This window comes from Sarcophilus harrisii, chromosome 1 (genome assembly GCF_902635505.1).
Source record: "Sarcophilus harrisii chromosome 1, mSarHar1.11, whole genome shotgun sequence".
NCBI lineage: Eukaryota > Metazoa > Chordata > Mammalia > Dasyuromorphia > Dasyuridae > Sarcophilus > Sarcophilus harrisii.
In genome coordinates this window covers 272,371,276-272,393,175 of record NC_045426.1, presented here as the reverse complement: position 1 = coordinate 272,393,175, position 21,900 = coordinate 272,371,276, and the positions used below count along the sequence as shown (strand labels likewise).

The 21,900-nt window shown below is 39.1% G+C and overlaps 1 protein-coding gene across 1 annotated transcript in view; it reads right to left on the bottom strand.

The window, feature by feature from the left end:
• PDILT (protein disulfide isomerase like, testis expressed) overlaps window positions 1-21,900 on the bottom strand; it is a 51,986-nt gene that overhangs the window by 18,402 nt on the left and 11,684 nt on the right. The window contains exons 3-5 of the mRNA XM_031944286.1: window positions 12,653-12,859; window positions 3,650-3,783; window positions 284-421 (exon numbers count right to left, since the gene is read on the bottom strand). Of these exons, the coding sequence (XP_031800146.1) occupies window positions 284-421; window positions 3,650-3,783; window positions 12,653-12,859 (479 nt within the window). The remainder of the gene's footprint in view (window positions 1-283; window positions 422-3,649; window positions 3,784-12,652; window positions 12,860-21,900) is intronic.

The following is a 21,900-nucleotide window of genomic DNA, read 5'->3' as shown; positions in this document are numbered from 1 at the left end:
AAGATAATAATTCTTCAATGTGTGAGCCTAATTCACCTACATGAAGATCAAACTCATGACCCTGGCCTCATTTATACTTTAAAACATTTACCTATTTAAAAGACAGCTCAGTGGTGCAGTGGATAGAGCACCAGCCCTGAAGTCAGGAGGACTTGAGTTCAAATCTTGGCTCAGACACTTAACACTTCCTAACAGTGTGACTCTGGGTAAGTCACTTAACCCCAATTGCCTCAAAAAAATTCCCCTTTTATAAACTTCATTATAGAAAGTTTCAGAATCATACCTGTTGGAATACTACCATAGTGTCAATGGTGATACCATATAGAATCCAAACATTTCTTTGTTCTGTCAGTCCAAAAGGAACTTCTGGAAAGTCTTTTACTAGTTCATAGAAGAGTTCCACTGTTCCCTCTTGGAGATCCTATCCCCACACCCACCAAAAAATATTTGGGAAAGGATAATTTAGCAAAAAGTATTCTATAAGGAACTAAGTATCTTATACTAAGAGCTAATAAATTTTTTACATATTATTTTTCACCAAAAAACTAAGGGAGTCTCCATGTCATTATTAGGTGTCTTCTAGTCTTCCTTTCTATCCCATCCCTTGCCACTGACCTCAGAAACATTAGGATTCAGATTAGTAACTTGATTAGTTACTCAACCTCTGAATCCCAAGATCTCCTCTATCTCCTTTTTAGCCAAATAGGAGAATAACCATCCCCACAGTTGGAACTATGCCAACTTCAAGATTCTGAACTTTAAAATTCACTCTTCAATCATAAGTTATTATTTTATTTTTCTTACTTTCTCATTCACACTAACCATTATTCACTATGTAACATTTAGTACCTGAATCCAATCCTTTTCTTCTGGTCGACCTCCTCTACTCCAGGTTCACTTGCCTCCATATTCAGCCTTAATTCCATTGTCTGTCACTTCAGTGAATCCCCTAGCTATTATCCCAAGTTTATTGCTTTCCCAGCCTGCACTCCTTGGGAAGCATGTACCATTTAATTCCTCTACACTGTTGAGTATACCTGGAGAGATTAAATTGATTTTACCCATATGGCATTGTAAAGAGACCTGGACCCAGAGTTAAGGACTACCTGTATAAAAGGACATGGTGTCAGCCATTGTTTTTTTACAAAGGACTTGGCTGTGTGATCCTGGGCAAGTCATTAAAATCTCACTACTTTATGCCATTCTATACAATACAGAGGAGATATAGATCCCCAAAGTTAGTTTCCTCTCGCAAGAGTTCCTTATATCAACAAAATCATTATTCTAACCAGTTTCCAACTCATTATATATTTGTGGTATATAAGCTTAGTTGTGCTCACCTGTCTACTTGACAATCCAATTCTACCTTTATGAATACCATCCCTGTCTCATTCCCCACAGCAATTGATATCTTACTGACCACCACTATACCCCATGCAAGTGACTCGCTGTTCTAATTCAGTGATAAGAGTTCAAAGAGATCCCCACCTCCAGCTAAGTATGATGGCTATATATATCACCCACTCTCTCCTCCTGGTGTTAGAAGAAAATGTATCTCAGTTTCTCAGTAATTATAATTCCTCTACCTATTCCCTCAATCCCATTCCTTTCTTCTTCTACTAGGACCCTTTTCCAACTATCATTTCCTCCTCTTTCATGAATTTTTAAAAAAATATTTTTGTTAGCATCTTTTGCTTTTACATCACCAGAATATCTCTAAGTATCCATTTTCCTCTCAGAAAACAATCCCATATATCAAATAATATATTTTAAGAAAAAAAGGGAAGATTAAAAACTAAGCAAAACCAATATATACAACAAAAATATCTGAAAATGTACACAATGCACCACATCCCTTAATCTCCCACTTTTGCAAAGGAATGAAGTGAGAGTATCATCTCATATCTTTTCTGAGGATTTATGTTGGTTTTTTTGCAACTTTTTAACATTCATTTTTGGTTGTTTTGTGATTGTTTTTTTCCATTTATATTCTAGTTATAGTTTATGCTTTTTGTATAAGAGCATGTAAATTTTTCCATATTTCTCTATTTCTCATATGCATTGTTTCTTATAACATATTGGAATGTAATTTCATTACATTCATGTCTCATACTTTAATTATTCTCCAATCAATAGGAACCTACTTTGTTTCCAATTCCTTCCTACCAGAAAAAGATCTGCTATAAAAATTTCAGTATGTTTGGGGATATTTTTTCTTATTAATAGCCTCCTGAGAGATACACTTGGGAATAAAATCTCTGAATCAAAGAGTATGGGCATTTTTGTCACTTTATTTGTAAATTCTAAATTGCTTTCCAAAGTGGTTATACTGATTCACAGTTCCACCAATAATATACTAGTGTGTCTGTCTTCCCATCATTACTCTGCCTCCAACATTTAACTTTTTTTTTTTTCTTATTTCTCAATTTGAAAAGTGTGAGATCCTATCTATTATTATTTTATTATTTCTAGATAAAACATCTTAAAGGCCTTTTTTACTTTATTTTCATCCCCATTTGCTTCTCTGACTAGAAAAATACTTACTGGAACCCAGAGAATGGAAGATCTACTGAATTCAAGCAAGACAGTAGAGAAACTTGACCTTATTCATTCAATGAAGTGTAAGCTCTGTTTCCATCCAACTGTTTGTTATTCCTTAAATTATTCTTTATTCCATAGTAAAGCTAAGAAGTTTTGTTTAGTCTACAACTTAGGAGCATAGGTTCTTTAGAAGGATTGTCCTTTTCATCTCTGAGATAACATAATTCATCTCCTTCCTTACCCAGATAAAGTAACCAATGTTCAGAGAGATTAAGGTAGCACAGTAGCAGAATGCAGTGGATAGAGCAACAAATCTGGAGTAAGGAAGACCTGAGTTCATATCTGCCCTCAGACACATAGCTTTGTGACCCTAATCAAGTCACCTTTCTGTCTTATTAGTTTCCTCATTTGTTTTCCAAAGTTGTTGTGAGGATCAAATGGGATAATAATTTTAGGTCAGTTAACATAATCCTTGAAATATAATTAAGCACTTTTAAACTGTTATTGTTATTACAATTATTATAATGCATGTTGTATGACTCCAAATTCAGGGGTCTGTCTCTCTTCTGTGCGACAATGAATCTTAAAACAAGAAGAAAGTCTTAAAAACTTAGAACTAGCATTAGCTTTGAAGGTGAATGACCTGGATTCAAATTCTGCTTTTGATGCTTACTATCTGGGGAATCATGGGCAAATCATGGATGTCTGTGAGTCTTGGTCTTCTCATCTTCAAATGATGGAGTTTAGACTAGTTTTCCTTGGAGATCCCTTCATCTATGATCCTCTGATTCTTCAAAAATTTTCAGTGAATTTGAATGAAATCTGATCAATGGACCAAGATGTATAATTGTTCTAAGTGAGGAATAAAGTTTACAGAACTACTGGTAGGTAGCAATGAGTCCCACAGGATTGAAGTTCCTGCATGTCCTTGGTGTATTTTGAAGGCAGAGCTCCTATACTCTATGTAGCCTCCTTCATGGCTTTTCCATTGTGACATCTTACCCCACTCCCATCCCTTCCACTCTAACCAATGGAAGGTTCAAAGCACTGAAACTAGAGTTAGGGATATTGCACCCAACTCCAGTGTAGGGACCCCCATTCCTCTTACCTCAAAGAAACCAATGACAGACAGTTTCTTCGAGTTGATAAAAGTCTTTGTCTGCTCTCGGCTCATGAGCAACACAACGCTGAGTCTAATTTGATTCCGCAACCATGCAACAAGGGCTGCAGCTTCAATAACACCTGGAATAAGAAATAGCCAGAATGAGCAATCAGGCACAAGGTGTGTGTGGGTAATGGTCTCAGCAAGATTGTAAAATCAGAAAAATGTGTTTTTAGCTCTATGCCAGGTTTCTTTGTCACGATTGTGCCCTTTGGGCTTCTTCTAATAATGATAATAATGAAAGCATTTATATAGAATTTTACATAGTTTTACAAAGCACCTTACAAATACCTCACTTGATTCTTTCAACAACCTTGGGAGGTAGGTGTTATTATTATATTGCAGAGAAGGAACCTAAGACAAAATAGATTAAGTGAATTTCCCAGGGTCATATGGCCAGTAAGTATCTAATTTAGGATTCAAACTCAGAACTTCCTGGCTTCAAATACTGTGCTCAACCTACTCATTCTTGAGCAGCTAGATGGCATGGTGGATGGAGAACTGGGTCCGTGACCAGAAAGACCTGAGTTCAAATCTGCCCACAGACAGCTTTGTGACTCTGAACATGACTCAGTTTCCTCAATTGTAAAGTGGAGACAATAACAGCAACTACTTCATAAGAATTGTTGTATTACCATCCCTCATAATTTCTTTCCAGATTCTTCTCCCTTCTATTAGACCTTTTCCCCTTCCATGTAATAATCTGCACTTAAAAAAGGTAGAACAGTGACCTTAAGCCTAATCTGGCACTATGAGAATTTTTTTCCTGCCAACCCCAATTGTGATAATTAGAAACAGTCTGGGTATTTCTAGGCACAGATTGGAATCAAAGCATCAATTATTCAAAAAGGTAGAAGAACATCCATACAAGTCCAATCAATTTCAAGGACACTGGGGCAGTGAACAGAGATTGTAGGGTTGGCTGTCCAATGAGGATGCCTGGACCATCCAGAAAAAAGTAGTGATTCAAATCACCCTTCAGAGACCCTGAGCCATCTATTTCCTTCTCTGCTTTAATCTGGGAAGCAGATTATAAATTCTTCAAAAGCAAAGAGGCTACCTTCTAATTCTATTATAGCAGTGGAAAAGCCTGGTAGGTATTGAGAATAGAATGGGTGCTTAATAAATACATATTTGTTCATTAGAAATCAATTAATTAGAAATGGATTAGGTCCTTTGAAATCCATTCCTTTACACGTTATCTCTAAGAACATTAAAATTTGGATAAAAAAGATACATTGGGTCACCTTATGGTCAACTTAAATCATTTACTCATTTATTAATGTGCTTTCTATGTTGCAAGGCCATATAATAGATGCTAAGGATAAAAATCATAAAAAAGGAAACAATTCCTGCCAATCAATAAGTTTCCATTCTCCTGAAGAGATAAAATATGCATATATTATTATATATAATATATTGTGATATATGTGTTTATACATACATATACAAATACAAGATAATTTGAGGAGAAAGCAAACACCAGTAACTAGAGAGGTCAGACAAAGCTTCATGGGAGAAGGCAGCACCTTGGCTGAGCCTTGAAAGGAGAAATAGAGATAACATATTCCAGTGGTTCTCAAACTTTGTTTTCAGTATCTTTATCCTATTAAAAATTATTGAGGATCTCTCCAAAGAGTTTTTACCTGGATTATATTTATAGACATTTACCATATTGGAAATAAAAACTATTTTTGAATTTGTAGACCCTCTAAAAGGGTTTCAGAGATTCCCAGGATTCTCTAAGCCATACTTTGAGAACCACTGTTCTAGCCTATGCAAAGGCTTGGAGGTGGGAAATAGGTCCAGTTCAGGGAATAATTAAGAGACTACTTTGAGTAGAGCTTCCTTAAGGAGGAAAACAGGAAATACATCTGGAAAGGTAAGTTGGAAGCCAAATGTAAACACAATGTATTATCATAGGAAATAGAGGAGCCACTGAAGCTTTTTGAACAAAGGACTGGTCAAATTTGTCTCAGTAAGATTAACTTTATACTTCTATGGAAGGATGGATTGGAGATGGGAGAGACTAGAAGCACTGAGATTAGGAGGCTATTATAATAATTTAGGCAAGAAATAGTGAGGACCCGGACTAACATGATGGCTAAAAAGATGGAGAAAAGAGAATAGATGAGAGAGATGGGGACAGAGTAATATTAATAGGACTTGATGAGTGATTGGCTATGGGGACAAGGAAGAATCGAGGGTAATTTCATGGTTACAAATCTGAATGAATGGGAGATAGAAAATAGAAGAAATTTTGATGGAGACTGTAGGGGGAAAGATGAAATGTCATTGTGGACATATTGATCTTGAACTGACAACCAGAGATCTGGGTATAGTGTCTAGTAAAGAGTTGATGATACAGAAACATAGTTCCTACTCATAGAGATGACAAATCTATGGGAATTGGTGAAGTCATGATGACTTTGGGCAATTCTGTCTCACTTATATCCAATTTATTTGCAAATCAAGATATCGCCCTCTTGATGTCATTGACTCTCTTTGATTATGAAGGACAAACAGCAATCACAGTAACAACAACAATGAGAGTGATAATATTAGTAAGAAAAGAATGAAAAGGGCCCTGGACATAGCTTTGGGAAATACTCACAAAAGACGACAAAAGATGGTTGTGTAGCTAAATGGAAGGCAGGAAAGTCAGAAGAGCAGACAAGATTTGGGAAGACAGGATAGTCAACTTTGTTGAAAGTTGACAGAGTGGTCGAATGGGATAAGAACTGAGGAAATGCCAGTTAACTTAAGAAATGGAGGCAAGGCCAATTTGCAAGGAAATTGGTTGGGATGGAGAGAAAGATTCAAAGCTTAAGTAATCAGTAGAGGGAGAATATTGATCAAGTATTGTAACCAGATAGACTGAATCTCAAAGGAGGAGACACTGCTAAATAACAGTTGCAAGAGGAAGGAAGAAAGGCATAGTCAAGACAAGGAAGTCAGCTTAGATTACCTCCTGGCACAGTATGATTAGTGGATTAATACTCCCATCCTCCAGGGTCTTGCAATAATAAAGCAGTGTGTGAGTGCTAGACAGATGAGAGTTGCATAAGCTTTGATTTCCTTGGCTTGTCAATTGTACAGGGGACATGTTTTTTCTTGGGGTGGGGGTGCAAGGGAAGGAGAAAATTCTGTCCATGTATCTGAGATTCATGAATGTATTTATAATAAAATGGGGTTCCACAGATGAAATGGAAGGCAGAAGTCATGGAGGATTATGGAGTAACAGGAAGAGGTATGTAAAAGTATGACAAAAATGGAAGGACATGAGAGTTAAAGGAAGAGGTCTAAGGGACAAAGAATTTCCTCCTCAACAGAGAGTGAATCTGAATCACATGAATAAGGGACCAAGCAGGTAGATGTTTGTGAGACAAGAAACTAAGGGAAAAAAAGTTGATTAGTACTCCCACTCCCCAGGGACCTGTGTTGATAAAGCAGTGTGTGGGTACTAGACAGATGAGAGTTGCATAAGCTTTGATTTCCTTGGCTTGTCAGCTGTGCAGGTAGTGTTTGGAAGGTGTAGGGGAAGGAGAGAATTCTGTCCAGATGTCTGTGATTCATGAAAACTGGAATCAATTTATAGATAATAAAGCCATAATAGCTAATCAATATAAACTAGAAAAGCATAAGGTACATCTCTTATCAGTGTGCCTGACATTTGGCAGATCTTCAATAAATGATTGGAGAATAAATGGATTTTTGCTCTCTGCAATGCTCTGACATTCCAAATGTGTCCCACATTTCCCCAGGAAGCAGCAGAGTATTGAGGACAGAATGCTTGACTTGGTAATCAGGAAATCTTGGGCTCAAACTCTACTTCTGATACAAGCCATGGGACTTTGGACAAGTTAATTAATCTCCACCTCGGTTTCCCTGTCCAAAAACAAATAGGAATAATAATAATATTTTTAGTGCTTAACTTCACAGAATTGTTCAGTGAGGTTCAAAAAAGATGTAGGTTAAATGTTTGATTCACATTCAAACACTCTTTTAATCCCTCACTGCCACCAATAACTTACAATGTAGTCAACACCTGTGAATTTGCCTTGCTCTATTTCCAGCCCATATCAAAGTTTCTTAGACTGTGGGTCTCAATCCCATACAGGGTTCTCATAGCTGAATGTGGAAGTCATGAAATTATGATTTATTATCAGTAAATGTTTGATTTGTATACCTGTAAACTAGAGTCATGAAAAATTTCTCAAGCAAAAACGGGTCCTGATAGAAAAAGTTTAAGAAGCCTCTAAATTTCATCTCAGAGTTGGCCATTCCATCAACATAGCATTTGATCTCTAAGAAACTAGGTGTTCCAAATGACCTTTGGCTATTCCCCCAAGAAAGGAAAGAATGGTAGTTTCAATGATACAGTTATACCTCATAAGTCTGCGGTGCCCCAATGCTTGACAATATGTCCTACCAGGTCACCATGGCCATCCTGGTCATTTACACACAGTTGGAACAACAAAATGACAGCAGCAGGTGCTGCCTGATTCAGTCTATTTTCTGGCAGATGGCTTAATGGAGCCAATGTCTTTCAAAAGTCCCACGATGCCATAATGACCGAGCCAGAAACTCATTGTGAATGATTTACAAAGATCTCATGTAGGACTGCATAGTTCCTAAACCCAATGCTATTTCTTTCTTTCATTTATTCATAGTTGCCTCTACCAAAAAAATGTCCCAAGCAGTTTTGATGGGTCTTTCAAATATGTAGTACAAAATTCCATTTGCCCATTATATTTTAGTAATACTTCCCCTTTAAATTGTTCATAACATTTTCATGCAATCCTGTGAAGAATGTTAAGATAGATATTATGATATCCATTTGGTTAAAGTAGACAAATTATTCCCATTTAGTAAATGACAAAAATGAGGAGCAGAGAAATTAAATGATTTATTACAGGTCATACAGTTGCTTAATGATGTGGCTGAATTTAGAATCCAGGTCTTCCAATACTCAGTTTATTCCCATCATCTTCCTTGGTTCTGGTTGTATTCCAGAGAGAGACCCCAAAATGTAATAGGGATTAGGAATCTTTAAATATATCTCTCACATTGTAAAGCCTATGGATAAATTTCAAGCCACTGCCTCATAGAGGAGAGCTTCCCAGACTCCTTTATCCAGCTTCATGGATGCTTGTCCAAGTCCACCCACCATCCCAAAATTGCAATATCCTTATTGTGCTGCTTTCAGGCAAATCTGGACACAGCCATAAGAAAGCAGGCCTGTAGTTCAGACCCATCCCTCTAGATAGAAGAAATGGTGGGCCAAAGGTGCCCCAACTACTTGATAAGAGCATCTTCAAACCCAGAGTCCTCAGAGGGAGATTTCTTCTGTTCCCCCTATATAGCCCCACTATGGTTAAAGTGAGTCTGTTGCCTACTCTGGGAAATTATTTTTATTCCCTATTTTATCCTTCCTTATCAACAGCTCTATTTAAACCCCCAGCTCAGAAGTCAACACATTAGAAGGAGATTTTCTTACCTTTAATTGTAAGACAGACAGCCTTCAAAAGAAACATGCCCTCTTTTTGACCATGAGCTCCCTTAATATTTATTGTCACTAAATGCTTCATTACATACCCAAGAGTCATGTGAAAATCTATCAGGCAAAAATACCTCCTGATAGAGGACGTTTAAGAAGCCCTGGGACTAAAACTCATCTCAGGGTGGCCAGTTCCATCCACCCAGCATTTGCTCTGACTTTCAGAAACTAGCCGTTCCAAATGACCTTTGACTATTCCCCCAGTGGCAGTTTCGTTGGTACAGCTCGCCTCAGAAGTCTGGCAATATGGCCTACCAGGAGACCGGTTATCCTCCCTCCCGCCCTTCACTCCCCAGCAGCCCCACAACTCTGCTCTGCTCGCAGATCGCGGGGTCTGCTCTGACTCTTCCATTAACCTAGACAGAGGTGACCGTTCCATCGGTAGCTGTTCTGGGGAATATGATACATGAAACGATTGCCCTCTGCTGACCATCCAAAGAACTTCAGTGAACCCAAATCAATCCTATACAGATGAGCTGCCCCATTCTCTCTAGAGTCCATTATTCTGGCGCCCCGGATCTAGCTTTGAAATGGGGGTTCTTTTCAAATGAGGGGATAAAAACTATAGAAACACAGCTGGTACGTTTGATTCCTAAAATAAAGAGAGTAATTAAGGACTTTCGATCTTGACTACTCTCACCCTTCACCCTAAAATGATCTTTTTTCCTCTTCTCCAAGATCATGTAGCAATTTCTGTCTCTCTCTCATGCACTGAACGTTCACAACCTCTGCCCTATAATGGCAGATTGGAGTTAAAGGATGGTGGATGGAGGTTGGGGGGAAAGGCTGAGCTAGTTTCCCCAGCTAGCCGGCAAGCTCCTCCATGTCAGACACACCACTGCAGTCTGAAAGGCCTGGTGTATCGCAGGTGTCCTGTGAATATTGATGAAGGGAGGGGAATTTCCAGCAAAGCATGGGATACATAGATTACAACGATGCTTTTTGAGAACAGATCCACCATACCATGGGTACAGAGGGAAAGGTTAGAGAATTATGTAGGGAAAATCCAGAGGGACATTTTCCACAAGCCTTTGTTTTCTGAAGTGTCTGGGAAACAGGATGGGGTATGGAGCAGGGGTAGGGGTATAGGAGAGGGATACGGGGGAGAGAATGAAGACTGAAGCCAAGTTACACTCAGAAGATGCCAGAGAGATGACCTAGAAAAAAGCAAGACCAGGCTGCCCATTGGATCCAGAGTTTCCCCACACTTCTTCCTCAGTAACTAAAAAATTTTCTGTCAGTCTGGGGAGACGTGCATTGTTTCTCTTTCCCAGATGGAACATGTTATAGGAAAAAGTGAAAGGCCCTGCATCCAAATTCTGTCTCTGACACCTATCACCTGTGTGATTGTCAGCAAACCCAGGCATTAACCCTATACAAATCTCAGTTTTCTCATTTGTAAAATGAAGGGGAGGAAGTAAATTGGATGATCACTGAAACATAATCTGGCTTTTATGATTCTGCAATTGTACCTGATGTCAAAGGAGCAAGAATGGCCTAAACTCTGGCCTAGTGACTGGACCTTTAGGCATTTGCCTTTTGTATTCCTTGGAAAGAGTCCTACCCTGACAGCTCTATATCTATAACAGGGAGCCTTTCACAATTCTTTATCTTTTAATCCTCATAATAACACCCTCAAGTTCAAATGAGGTCGGTGGGAGATATGGTATCACCACCACTTCCTGGAGCAGGAAACTCAAAAAAGTCAAAAAATGTGTCATTTGTTAAAGAGCACCCTGTTCATTTGTGCCAATGCCGTGACTAGAAACTAGAAAGAAACAAATGATCTTCCCACAAAACCATCCTTTTTCCCCTGTGCCTGGTTTGTTCTTGTGCTACTTGATCAGCTGCTCTCTGTGGCCACAGAATAGATCATGCATTAGAAGCCATTATTAACAATTCATAGGTCATTAGGATCATAGATTTAGAGCTTAAAAGGTCAATTTCAGTGATTTCATTTTATAAATGAAGAAAATGCAATTTGGAGAGGGCAAATGATTTGTTCAAAGACCCACAGCCCATAAACTGTAAAGGCAAGATTCCAAAACAGCCCCAGTTGACTCCAAATCTAGGTTTCTTTTCACTCTCTCATTCTCCCTCCCACATGTCAATTTGGGAGTCAGAATCTCCATTAATGAAATTCGCCCTTGATTACCATCCCTTTCAAAAACCTTTAGCTCCTCAGCAGGATTCCCTTTTATAACTTCCCTTACCCCACCAAAGCCATCTCTTCCCCCTGTGAACCCCTCTGACAACTTCTCCCAATTCTTCCCATAATTCCCCTATTATGTTTCCTGGTCTCCAAAATCTGGTCTGTGAAAGCCCAAGCTCAGCATTAGAAAATAAAGATCATCATTATAATTGACATAGACCAAGAGCATCCATGAAGGACAGGGGTCAAACCCTCGCTCAATCTACCATACTCAAACCTCCCCTTCACTACTCCCCTTAAAAGGCTTAGTTCTCATCATTGGCAACATGAGAAAGAAAACCTTTCCCTTTCATAAGATGACATTTATTCACAACAAAGGGCTTATATTATTTCATTTGATCTTTCTGTCAATCCTGTGAGGTGGGTACAGCAGATATCATTAGCCCCAGGAAGTTACTGAAGGTAAACTGATGTTCAGAGGTTTGATTCTAAGTCAGTCATATCCTTACTCCATGTCCAACATTCTTCCACCACTTCAAAGAAAAATGAAGCTAGAATGGACAGGATAGTAGAAATCACCTAGTCCAACCTTCTTCTCTTACAGAAGAGCAAATTAAGGCTGGGGAAAAGGAAAGGTAAGAATAAATCAAAGTTATCTAGCTAGCTATTCTCATGCCAAGCTGGGTCCAGGTGTTCTCAAACCCAGCCTGGTGTTCTTCCCATTGGGGTGTGTTTAGACTCAGCTGAGTAAAGCCCTATACTCTATTCTCTGCATCACTCTTCTGTGACTCAGTGTCCCCTTTAGTTAACCAGGAAGCACTGGAACCATAATGAAGTCTGAGCATCATCACAGACAGCAAAATAAATTGTTAAAAGGAACTCAGCATAATAGCAGGGGCTTGGAATGCAGAAAGAAAACAGGCACTAGGGGGAAAAAACATTCTTTCCCTTTTCTTTCACTCCCGATCCTCCTTTCCTCTCTTCTGCATCTAGCACTGCATGGGTAGGTGACATCCCTGGCCAGCTGAGACAACAGAGAAAGTTCTGATGAGACTCAGTGGCAAAAAATTGAACCCCAAATATAGCTTGGAGGTCTGTCCATTAAACTAATGATCTAATGGACTGAGTGAACCCTTCTTCCTTCAGCCCAACTATTGTTTTCCCCTACCTAATCCTCAGAAAGAACAGGACTCCATCCAGAGTGGGGATCTGCAAGAAAAGGACTGGAGATGGTTACCTCTGCAATCAATAGGTTGCTGTCTTTGACCTTCAACAAAAAGCTTCACCGTGGGGACATTTTTGATTGCAAATTCTTGCTCCAACAACTTCTCGGAAGTGATGTTCACTTTGCCAAATAGGACTCCAGTTTTTTCTTTCCCCATTATATCCACTGCTTTGCCCATTTCCTTTATCAGATTTTGGGATTGTTTTGATAGAGGATTATCTGGAAGAGAAACAAAGCAAGAAAAATGAGAAGGTGGGTCATAAATTTATAGGCGGGAGAGATGAAAAGAATAAGAAGCAATTTTTGGTGGCCCCAAAACAAAAGGAGGGGCATTTAAGGACAGATAGACAAGTATATTGCATCAGGCTTGTCCAGAGCAGCTAGGTGTCATGGTGGATAGAGTGCCAGGTCTAGAGTGAGGAAGACTCATCTTTATGCGTACAAATCTAGCTTCAGACACTTTCTATCTGTGTGATCCTGGGCAAGTCACTTAAGCCTGTTTGCCTCAGTTCTTCATCTGTATAATAAACCTATAAACAGGAATGGCAAACCACTCCACTCTCTTTGCAAAGAAACTCTCAAACTGAGTCATGAAGAGTTGGCTATAAATGAACAACAAGGAGCTGATCTTTATGTGTCGGTGGAGTAGGTAGATTACTTATCAATTAATCAAATTTAAGTTCCTACTATGTGCCAGTCACTGTGCTAAGTGCTGAGGCAAAAGAGGCAGAAGACACATCTTTTTTTTTAATTTCATAGCCTTTTATTTACAGGTTATATGTATGAGTAACTTTATAGCATTAACAATTGCCAAACCTCTTGTTCCAATTTTTCACCTCTTACCCCCCACCCCCTCCCCCAGATGGCAGGATGACCAGTAGATGTTAAATATATTAAAATATAAATTAGATACACAATAAGTATACATGACCAAACTGTTATTTTGCTGTAAAAAGAATCAGACTCTGAAATATTGTACAATTAGCTTGTGAAGGAAATTAAAAATGCAGGTGGGCATAAATATAGGGATTGGGAATTCAATGTAATGGTTTTTAGTTATCACCCAGAGTCCTTTCTCTGGGTGTAGCTGGTTCAGTTCATTACTGCTCCATTGGAAATGATTTGGTTGATCTCCTTCCTGAGGATGGCCAGGTCCATCAGAACTGGTCATCATATAGTATTGTTGTTGAAGTATATAATGATCTCCTGGTCCTGCTCATTTCACTCAGCATCAGTTCATGTAAGTCTCTCCAGGCCTTTCTGAAATCATCCTGTTGGTCATTTCTTACAGAACAATAATATTCCATAATATTCATATACCACAATTTATTCAGCCATTCTCCAACTGATGGACATCCATTCAGTTTCCAGTTTCTGGCCCCTACAAACAGGGCTGCCACAAACATTCGTGCACATACAGGTCCCTTTCCCTTCTTTATGATCTCTTTGGGATATAAGCCCAGTAGTAACACTGCTGGATCAAAGGGTATGCATAGTTTGACAACTTTTTGATCATAGTTCCAAATTGCTCTCCAGAATGGTTGGATTCGTTCACAACTCCACCAACAATGCATCAATGTCCCAGTTTTCCCACATCCCCTCCAACAATCATTATTTTTTCCTGTCATCTTAGCCAATCTGACAGGTGTGTAGTGGTATCTTAAAGTTAAGACACATCTTTTTCAAGTAGCTTACAGTATAATGGGAGAGGCAAAATAAATATCCAAATACATACAACCAGCCATTCACAACATAAATAAAAAATAATTAACTGAAGGAAAGTACTAAAATAAAGAAAGGTTGGAAAAGACTTCCTGAAAAAAATGGGACTTAATTTGGAATGTAAAGAGATCCAGGGAAATCCATGGGCAAAGGTAAGGAGGGAGAACAATTCCAGGGTTGAAGAACAGTCCAAGAAAATTCCAGACATTGTGAGATGAAGTGTCTTTTTCATGGAAGAACAAGGAAGCCAGTGTCACTGAATTGAAAGAAGTAAAAAAAACTGGAAAAATAGGAAGAGACTAGGTTGTGAAGGGATTTAAATGCCAAACAAAACTTTTTAAAAATATTTGATTAGGAGAAGGTCACATGTTAAAAACTAGGAAAATCACTTTGGTCAATGAATGGAGGGTGGACAGGAGTGGAGAGACTTGGAGCAGGTTGACCCACAAGTGGGTTATTGTAATAGTTCAGGCATGAAGTAATGAGGACCAATACCACAGTGACGGCATTGTCAGAGGAGACAAGGGGGATATATTCCAGAGATGTTGCAAAGGTAAAATCAAACACGGGTTGAGAGACAGTAAGGAATCAGGATGATTCTCAAGATTTTATTCTGGGGAATTGGAAGGATGGCATTTCCTTTGCAAAATAGAAATGTTAAGAAGAGGAGGGGAGGAGAAAGGTTTAAGGGGAAAGATTTGGACATTATGAGTTTAAGTTTAGACATCTGGTTTGAGATGTCTAAAAGGTAATTGGAGATGCAAGACTCAGCAGAGAGTTAAGGGAGGATAGGTGGATGATTCTTAAATCATCAGTAGAGAAACAATAATTAAATCCATGGGCGGTGATGAGAAGTGGCAGAGGGAAAAAAAATACAATGCAGTATCCTGAGGAACATCAGTTGTTAAGAGTGTCTGCTCCGGATGAGGATCCAGCAAAGGAAAATGAAAAGCAGGCAGATATGTGTGATTTGAAGGGCAAAATCCTATTTTCTTACTCAAATGCAGAAACTGATAGCTTAGCTTGTTAACAATTCAAAGTTTGAATTGAATGAGATTAGTTGAGAGATACCTGAGAACAAGGTAGGGTATGGACCAGAAGTGGAGTGAGGGGCTACTCTCTGTCTCTCCCTTTAGTACCCTTTGTGGGGCACTGAAAGAGAACTTGAAAGGGCACAAAAGGCAATTTGCTTCCTTGGAAACTTTGTCCACAATCACATGAGTCTCTGTCATTTTCTCCATGAAATGGAACGTAGTGATATTTGGGTCTGACCTTCCCAGACCAGAGTCATCCTAATGAGCGGCAAGATTTGCTGAATGCTAACCACTAACATGACCTAGTTCTGAATTTGCAGCTATCTTCAGTTCTTGGCAAAATTGTCCAGTTTGTGGTTTTTCTCCCCTTTTTTCCATGATCTTTCAAAACTCACTGACATTCACTCACAATCACATCCATCAATTCTTTCAGTAACATGGTTCTTGGGGGTATGGATGACTTAAATTCTATGTCAAGCCTAAACTCTCTGAAACAAAGGAGTTTTTGGCTATTCAAGTCACCTCTAGGGGAGTGACAAGCAACCCCCTCTCAAGTGTGTATGTGAGTGAAATCTGCAGCAGCCTTAAAGGAAAAACCTGTTTGGTTGTACCAAGGGAGGAGGAAGTGCGACCAGGCAGCTATTGTCCAAATCCCAGCCCCTTCACCCCAATCTCTTACAGGCCCTTTAATGCAGGTCCCAAGTTTTTTTTTTAAATATCATCTCACAGAGCCCCCTTCCTCTCCCTCTACATAATATCTTGTTGCAATTGCATCTCTTTTGTTCCCTGCAACAGTGCAGAGCTGAGACCCTAGGCTTAAAACAATCAACGCAATTTCTACAACCCCAGGAAGGATTCTGTTGACCTCTATAATGAGGAATGTTGAGATCCAGAATTATAGGTTAGTCTCTAGACTGCTCAGTTATCAAGGCAAGCCCTCAGTAGAACTCCTATTGGAGAGAGTGGCTATATAAGCAGAAGGGAAACCCAAAGAGCACACAAGGTAGGACCCACCCCAATGACAGCCCATCCTGGAAAGAAACTTAGAGAGGCCTGATCTGATAGATGAGTCTCTGAGATGCCCCTGGGCACCATCAATACTCTGGTGTGCAAACCCGGACATAGAACCCCCAGATGTGAGGGGAAAAGGATGAGGAAACATTAGAATTGTCCCACTACTTGGGAAGTGTACTCAAGTTATCATTGGAAGCTTGAAAAGTAAAAAAAGAATTTCTATTTTGCCTGAGAGCATGGTCATTCAGTATATATATTATTAGCCATTCTCATTCTATCTCTTTCCTTTACCCAAATATTTAAAATATAGAGGGGTTGATGGAGGCAGAAAAGTGGGAATGGTATTGATTCTCTTCAAATCCAGAACACTTTATCTTTATCAATTTCCTTTTTATCTGGAGACAGAAAGAAAAATGTACAAAATGCCTCAGTGCCTGAGTACAAATTGCAAGTCTAACAGAAAGCCAGTTTCCCTAAGATCTTTTTGTTCTTTGGCAGAAATAATAGTCAAATGGTGAAGGGAACAATATCCAGGTGCTAGGTCTCAAATCAGGACAGCTACTACATAACAGTATCAGAAAGTGAATAATCATTTTCATTACATTGCCAAATCAATGCATAAAAAAATGAAATTTTCCCCTTATTCTGTGATCGATTTCAGTCCCCTGCCTGCTTTGTCATCATCATTGCTTTCGATACCTCCAATCCATCATGTTTAGTCAACCGCTACCTCCTCACAGGCTGCCCTGTTCTGCAATCACCTCTCAAGGTTTTCTTTTCAAGACCAGTCTCTCTGGATTCAGATGGTTAAGGGTTAGTCAAACAAAATGATCCCGATGGATCAGGGAAAAGAGGCTATGCACACACAAAACACAAAATAAGTCGTGAAATAGCAACTTGAATGGGGGAGAGGGGAGATGTGGGTTAATTTTATGTAGACTGGTGAAGAGTACAAATGGAATAAGGATTCCCTGTGGAAGGGGAAGTCACCTAGTAGTTCTTATTTGCAGAAGATACGGTGCTGATTATATCAAGTCCCAGAACAAAGCAAAAACTTCATAAATGAGATCTCAAAATTATTGGAAAAACTAAGTTGATGAAGAATAATTGTTGTCCTGATCATGTTATGTAGTTATATGGACAATCTATAGAACTGGTCTATCAACAGCAAAGAATTGAAAAAGAAGAAGAAAGTGATCTGTATTGCTTCGGGGACTTTACACATAATTTTAAATTATGCCCAAGTTCTCTGTGAAACAAAGACATTTTTTTATTCTGTTGATTCTGTATAGGTGGAATACCATAGTCCCTGAAGAAATGAAATTTGCAAGCCACCCATGGTGCAATAGAGAAGTCCATGATAACTGTGAGTAGGTTGCAATATATTACAGTATGTGTGTGTGTGTTGAGGGGATTGCTTAAAACAGGGGCCCTCAAATAACGGCCCGCGGGCCAGATGTGGCAGCTGAGGGCAATTATCCCCCTCACCCAGGGCTATGAAGTTTCTTTATTTAAAGGCCTACAAAACAAAGTTTTTGTTTTTACTATAGTGCAGCCCTTCAACAGTCTGAGGGACAGTGAACTGGCCCCCTATTTAAAAAGTTTGAGTTCCCCTGCAAAATACATCATCAAAGAAATATAAGACTGGATAAGGAGATGGCCTTGTCATGCAGAAAAAAGGAAAAGGATAACCAAAGGATTAAGCGCATGCTCTTTTGGTATTCATAAAATATGAAGAGATATAAAGGAAAGCCTCCAAGCAGTTTGGTTGTGTGGGACTCCTGTGCACAATTTATGGAAGAACATAGATAAATCTTGGGGCATGATGTAAGTTTAATATGAGATAAAGTGTGATGGGGGAAAAGAAAGAGCCAGAGAAAGCATTCTTGGAAAATGCTAGTTGGAAGCAAAAGACAGGGAGTCAGAGAAAGACTGGCATCTGAGCTGGGTCTTAAAGGAAGATAAGGATTCTGCAGGATCAGAATGATGAATGAGTGCAATCCAGACATGAGCCCTGTATCAATCCTTAGAGGAGGGAAACAATATGTCAAGCTTGGGGGCGTTTATAGGATTAAGGACCTGAAGGGTCTGGAAAGCCAGATTGTGGAGGACTTTAAGCACTACCTGAGGAATTTACATTTATATTTAATCCAGAAGTAACAGGGAGTCAATTAACAAGTATTTATTTAGCATGTATTATGTGCCAGGCACCGTACTATTTGTTGTTGCTTTTGTTCAGTTGTTTTCTCCTGTTCAACTCTTTGTGACTCCATTTGAGGTTTTCTTGGCAAAAATACCGGAGCGATTTGTCATTTCCTTCTCCAATTTATTTTACAGATGAGGAAACTGAGGCAAAAGAAAGCTAAGTGCCAAAAATCTGATTTGAACTCAGGTCTTCCTGACTCCAAGTTCAGTGCTCTATTTGCTAAGCTACCTTGCTGCCTAAACAAATAGTTTGTTTCCAAAGAGTGTATACTTTTATCAGAGAAAACATAAATACTTATGGGGGAATATAAAAATTAATATAAAATAAATAAAAGATAATTTGGGGAAGGCCCTGACAGCTAGAACATCAGGAACCACTGCTTGTAAGATGTCATTTGAGTTGAGCTCTGAAGAAAGCTAGGGATTCTCCACAGCAGAAACAAGTAATTTGGAGAACAGACATGGAGGGGAAGGTCTGTTCAAATCATACAGTACTATGGGGAAAGCACTAATTGCTTTCAGAGGCCCTAGATTGAGGTCCCACCTCTGTCACTTATTATTTGTGTCACCTAGGCTAGTCAGAAACCTCCTTAGGCCTTAGTTTCCTTATCTGTAAAACATGGCCATTAGCCTCAATGATCACTAATGTCTCTCCCGACTCTAGATTTATGACCCCACAGACACAGGAGAAAGAATGTTGTGTGCAAATTATAACAAGTAGGTCAGTTTGGTTGGAACATAGAGTATATGAAAGAGATTAATTTATAATGAGTCTGGAAAGATTGGAGCCAGATTGTGAAAGGCTTTAAATTCCAAAGAAGGAAGTTTCATTTTTTTTCCTAGAGGCAAGAGTGAACCAATAGTGTTTCTTGAGCAAGGGAATGACATGATAAGACCTACTCTTTAGGTGGGCCTAAAATATAAGGAGCTGTGCATAGACTAAAGGTAAAACAGCTGAAATTAAAAGTACATTACAATAGTCCAAACAGGAGGTGATGAAGGTTTAAACTAGGACAGTGGGCCAGTGAATTAAAAGAAAAGGAATATAGAAGAGATAGTGACGTAGTAGCACTGAGAAGATTTATCAACAATTGAATATGTAAGATGGGGGAGAGCAAATAAACAGGGATGACTTTTGAGTTTGTAAACTAGGTAACTGAAAAGATGGCGCTAACCCTTAACAGAAATAGGGATTTTAGGGGAAAACATGTTTTGGAAATGCTAAGTTTAAGATGGCTAAGGAATAACTAGTTGGAAGTGTACAATAAATATTTTCTCTTATGGAATTGAAGAGAGAATAGGGGTAGATAGGTAAATCTGGGAGTCATTAGCATAGATAAGATAATTGAACCCATAAGAGTTGATGGAGAGAAAGAGAGAGGCAGCGACAGAGAAATATAATAGGGAAAATAAATAAGGGGGTCCAAGACAGAACCTTGGGATACAACCATAAATAAGGTATCACACAGGTGATACAGCAAAGTAGACTGAGAAGGAATAGCCAGATGTACAAGGGGAAAACCAAGAGAAAGCAGTGTTAAGAAAATCCAGAGCAGGTATTCCAGAGAAGGTGATAATTAACAATGTTAAATGCTTCAGAAAGATCAGTAACAAAAGACATTTTTAAAAGATCGTTCAAACTTGGCAATTGTGTATGTAGGGGATTGATTAAGGACCCCTAATCAGTTGAGTTCACCCCAATCCATTTTATGAAATATAGAATGTAAAAGGCAAAAATACCTTGAATCTATGCTGGTCTTTCTAATAGAGTTAACCCATGCATACAAATTGGAATGGAGGGAGTAGCTCAGAGATAGCATGCACAGTAGGAGTTAACTAGAATATTTTTGGAGTGTTGCATGTATTTGTAAGGACTTATCACAGAAAATCGGTATCTTTCTTTTGTCTTAAGATTATGAATAGATTTTTTTCAATGTGTTTCTTCACATCAAAGACATTTCTTTAACTTTTTCATGATTGTGTGCTGAAGTACTGATATCTATTACTGTGTTGATTTGTTGAGAAAAGCAAATGTTTAAGGAGGAAAGTTCAATGTCAGGGGAGAAAAGGGAACTCATGTGAGCAGTATGAATGTTGAAATCACAGAATACTGGTGTCCACCAATGCTCTTAAGCACATGATAGGGGCTTATCTATGGGTTTTTTTTTTCCTTTTGGGTTGACCTGAACTGTTTGCCTATTGTAGTTTTCAGTTTATTTGCACTCCTTATGAACTACAAGTCCCTAACATAAGGTTCACTTGATGGTCTAGAAGTTTCAAGTAATCAGTTTCACATACTAAATCCTTTTGGGAAAGCCTGTTACTTCTTTGGGAACAGTTGTGAGCCTGTTTTATTTATTTAAAGATAGCCTTTCTCCTTCCTTCCTTCCCTCCTTCCTTCCTTCTTTTCTTCCTTCTGTCCTTCCTTCCCTTCCTTCCTTTCTTCCTACCTTCCCTCCTTCCTTCTTCTCTTCCTTCCTTTCCTCCTTCCTTCCTTCTCTTCCTTCTTTCCTTCCTTTCTTCCTTCCTTCTTTTCTTCCTTCCCTCCTTCCCTTCTTCCTTAGTTCCCTTCTTCTTTCCCTCCTTCCTTCCCTCCCTTTCTTCCTCCCTCCCTCCCTTCCTCCCTCTCTTCTTTCTTCCTTCCCTTCTTCCTTCTTTCCCTCCTTCCCTCCCTCCCTTCCTTCCTTTCCTCCCTTTCCTTCCCTCTTCCCTCCTTCCTCCCTCCCCCTCTCTTCTTTCCTTCCCTCCCTCCCTCCTTCCCTTCTCCCTCCCTCCCTTCTTTCCTCCCTTTCTCCCTTCCTCTTTGCCTTCTTCCCTTACTCCCTTCCTTCCTTCCTTCCTTCCTACCTACCTTCTTTCCTTTCTTTCTTCCTTCTTTTTCCTTTCCAAAGAGTTTGACATGACAGGAAAAAAAAAAAAAACGAGATATGCTGAATGAGTGGGAGTAGGGAAAATTATGCTATTGGGAGGACAAGTTGAAGTTGAATTTGGGGATTTAGTTGTTTTCTAAAGCAAGGTTGTAACTAGATTTGGGGAGCTGGGGCGAACTGACTCCTGAGAAAATGGTGGTGACTGCAGAGATGGTTCACTCAATCTTTTACATAACTTCAAAACATTGCACAATACTAGACAATTTTTTAAAATGGCATCAAAGCACTAAAATGATAAGGATAAATGAATTCAAAAACAATAAAAGGACTTCTGAGAAAACAGAAGACTTCTGATATCAAACTGGCAATAAGAACATCTATTATTTATAGCAGCACACAACATGCCCAAGTTAGC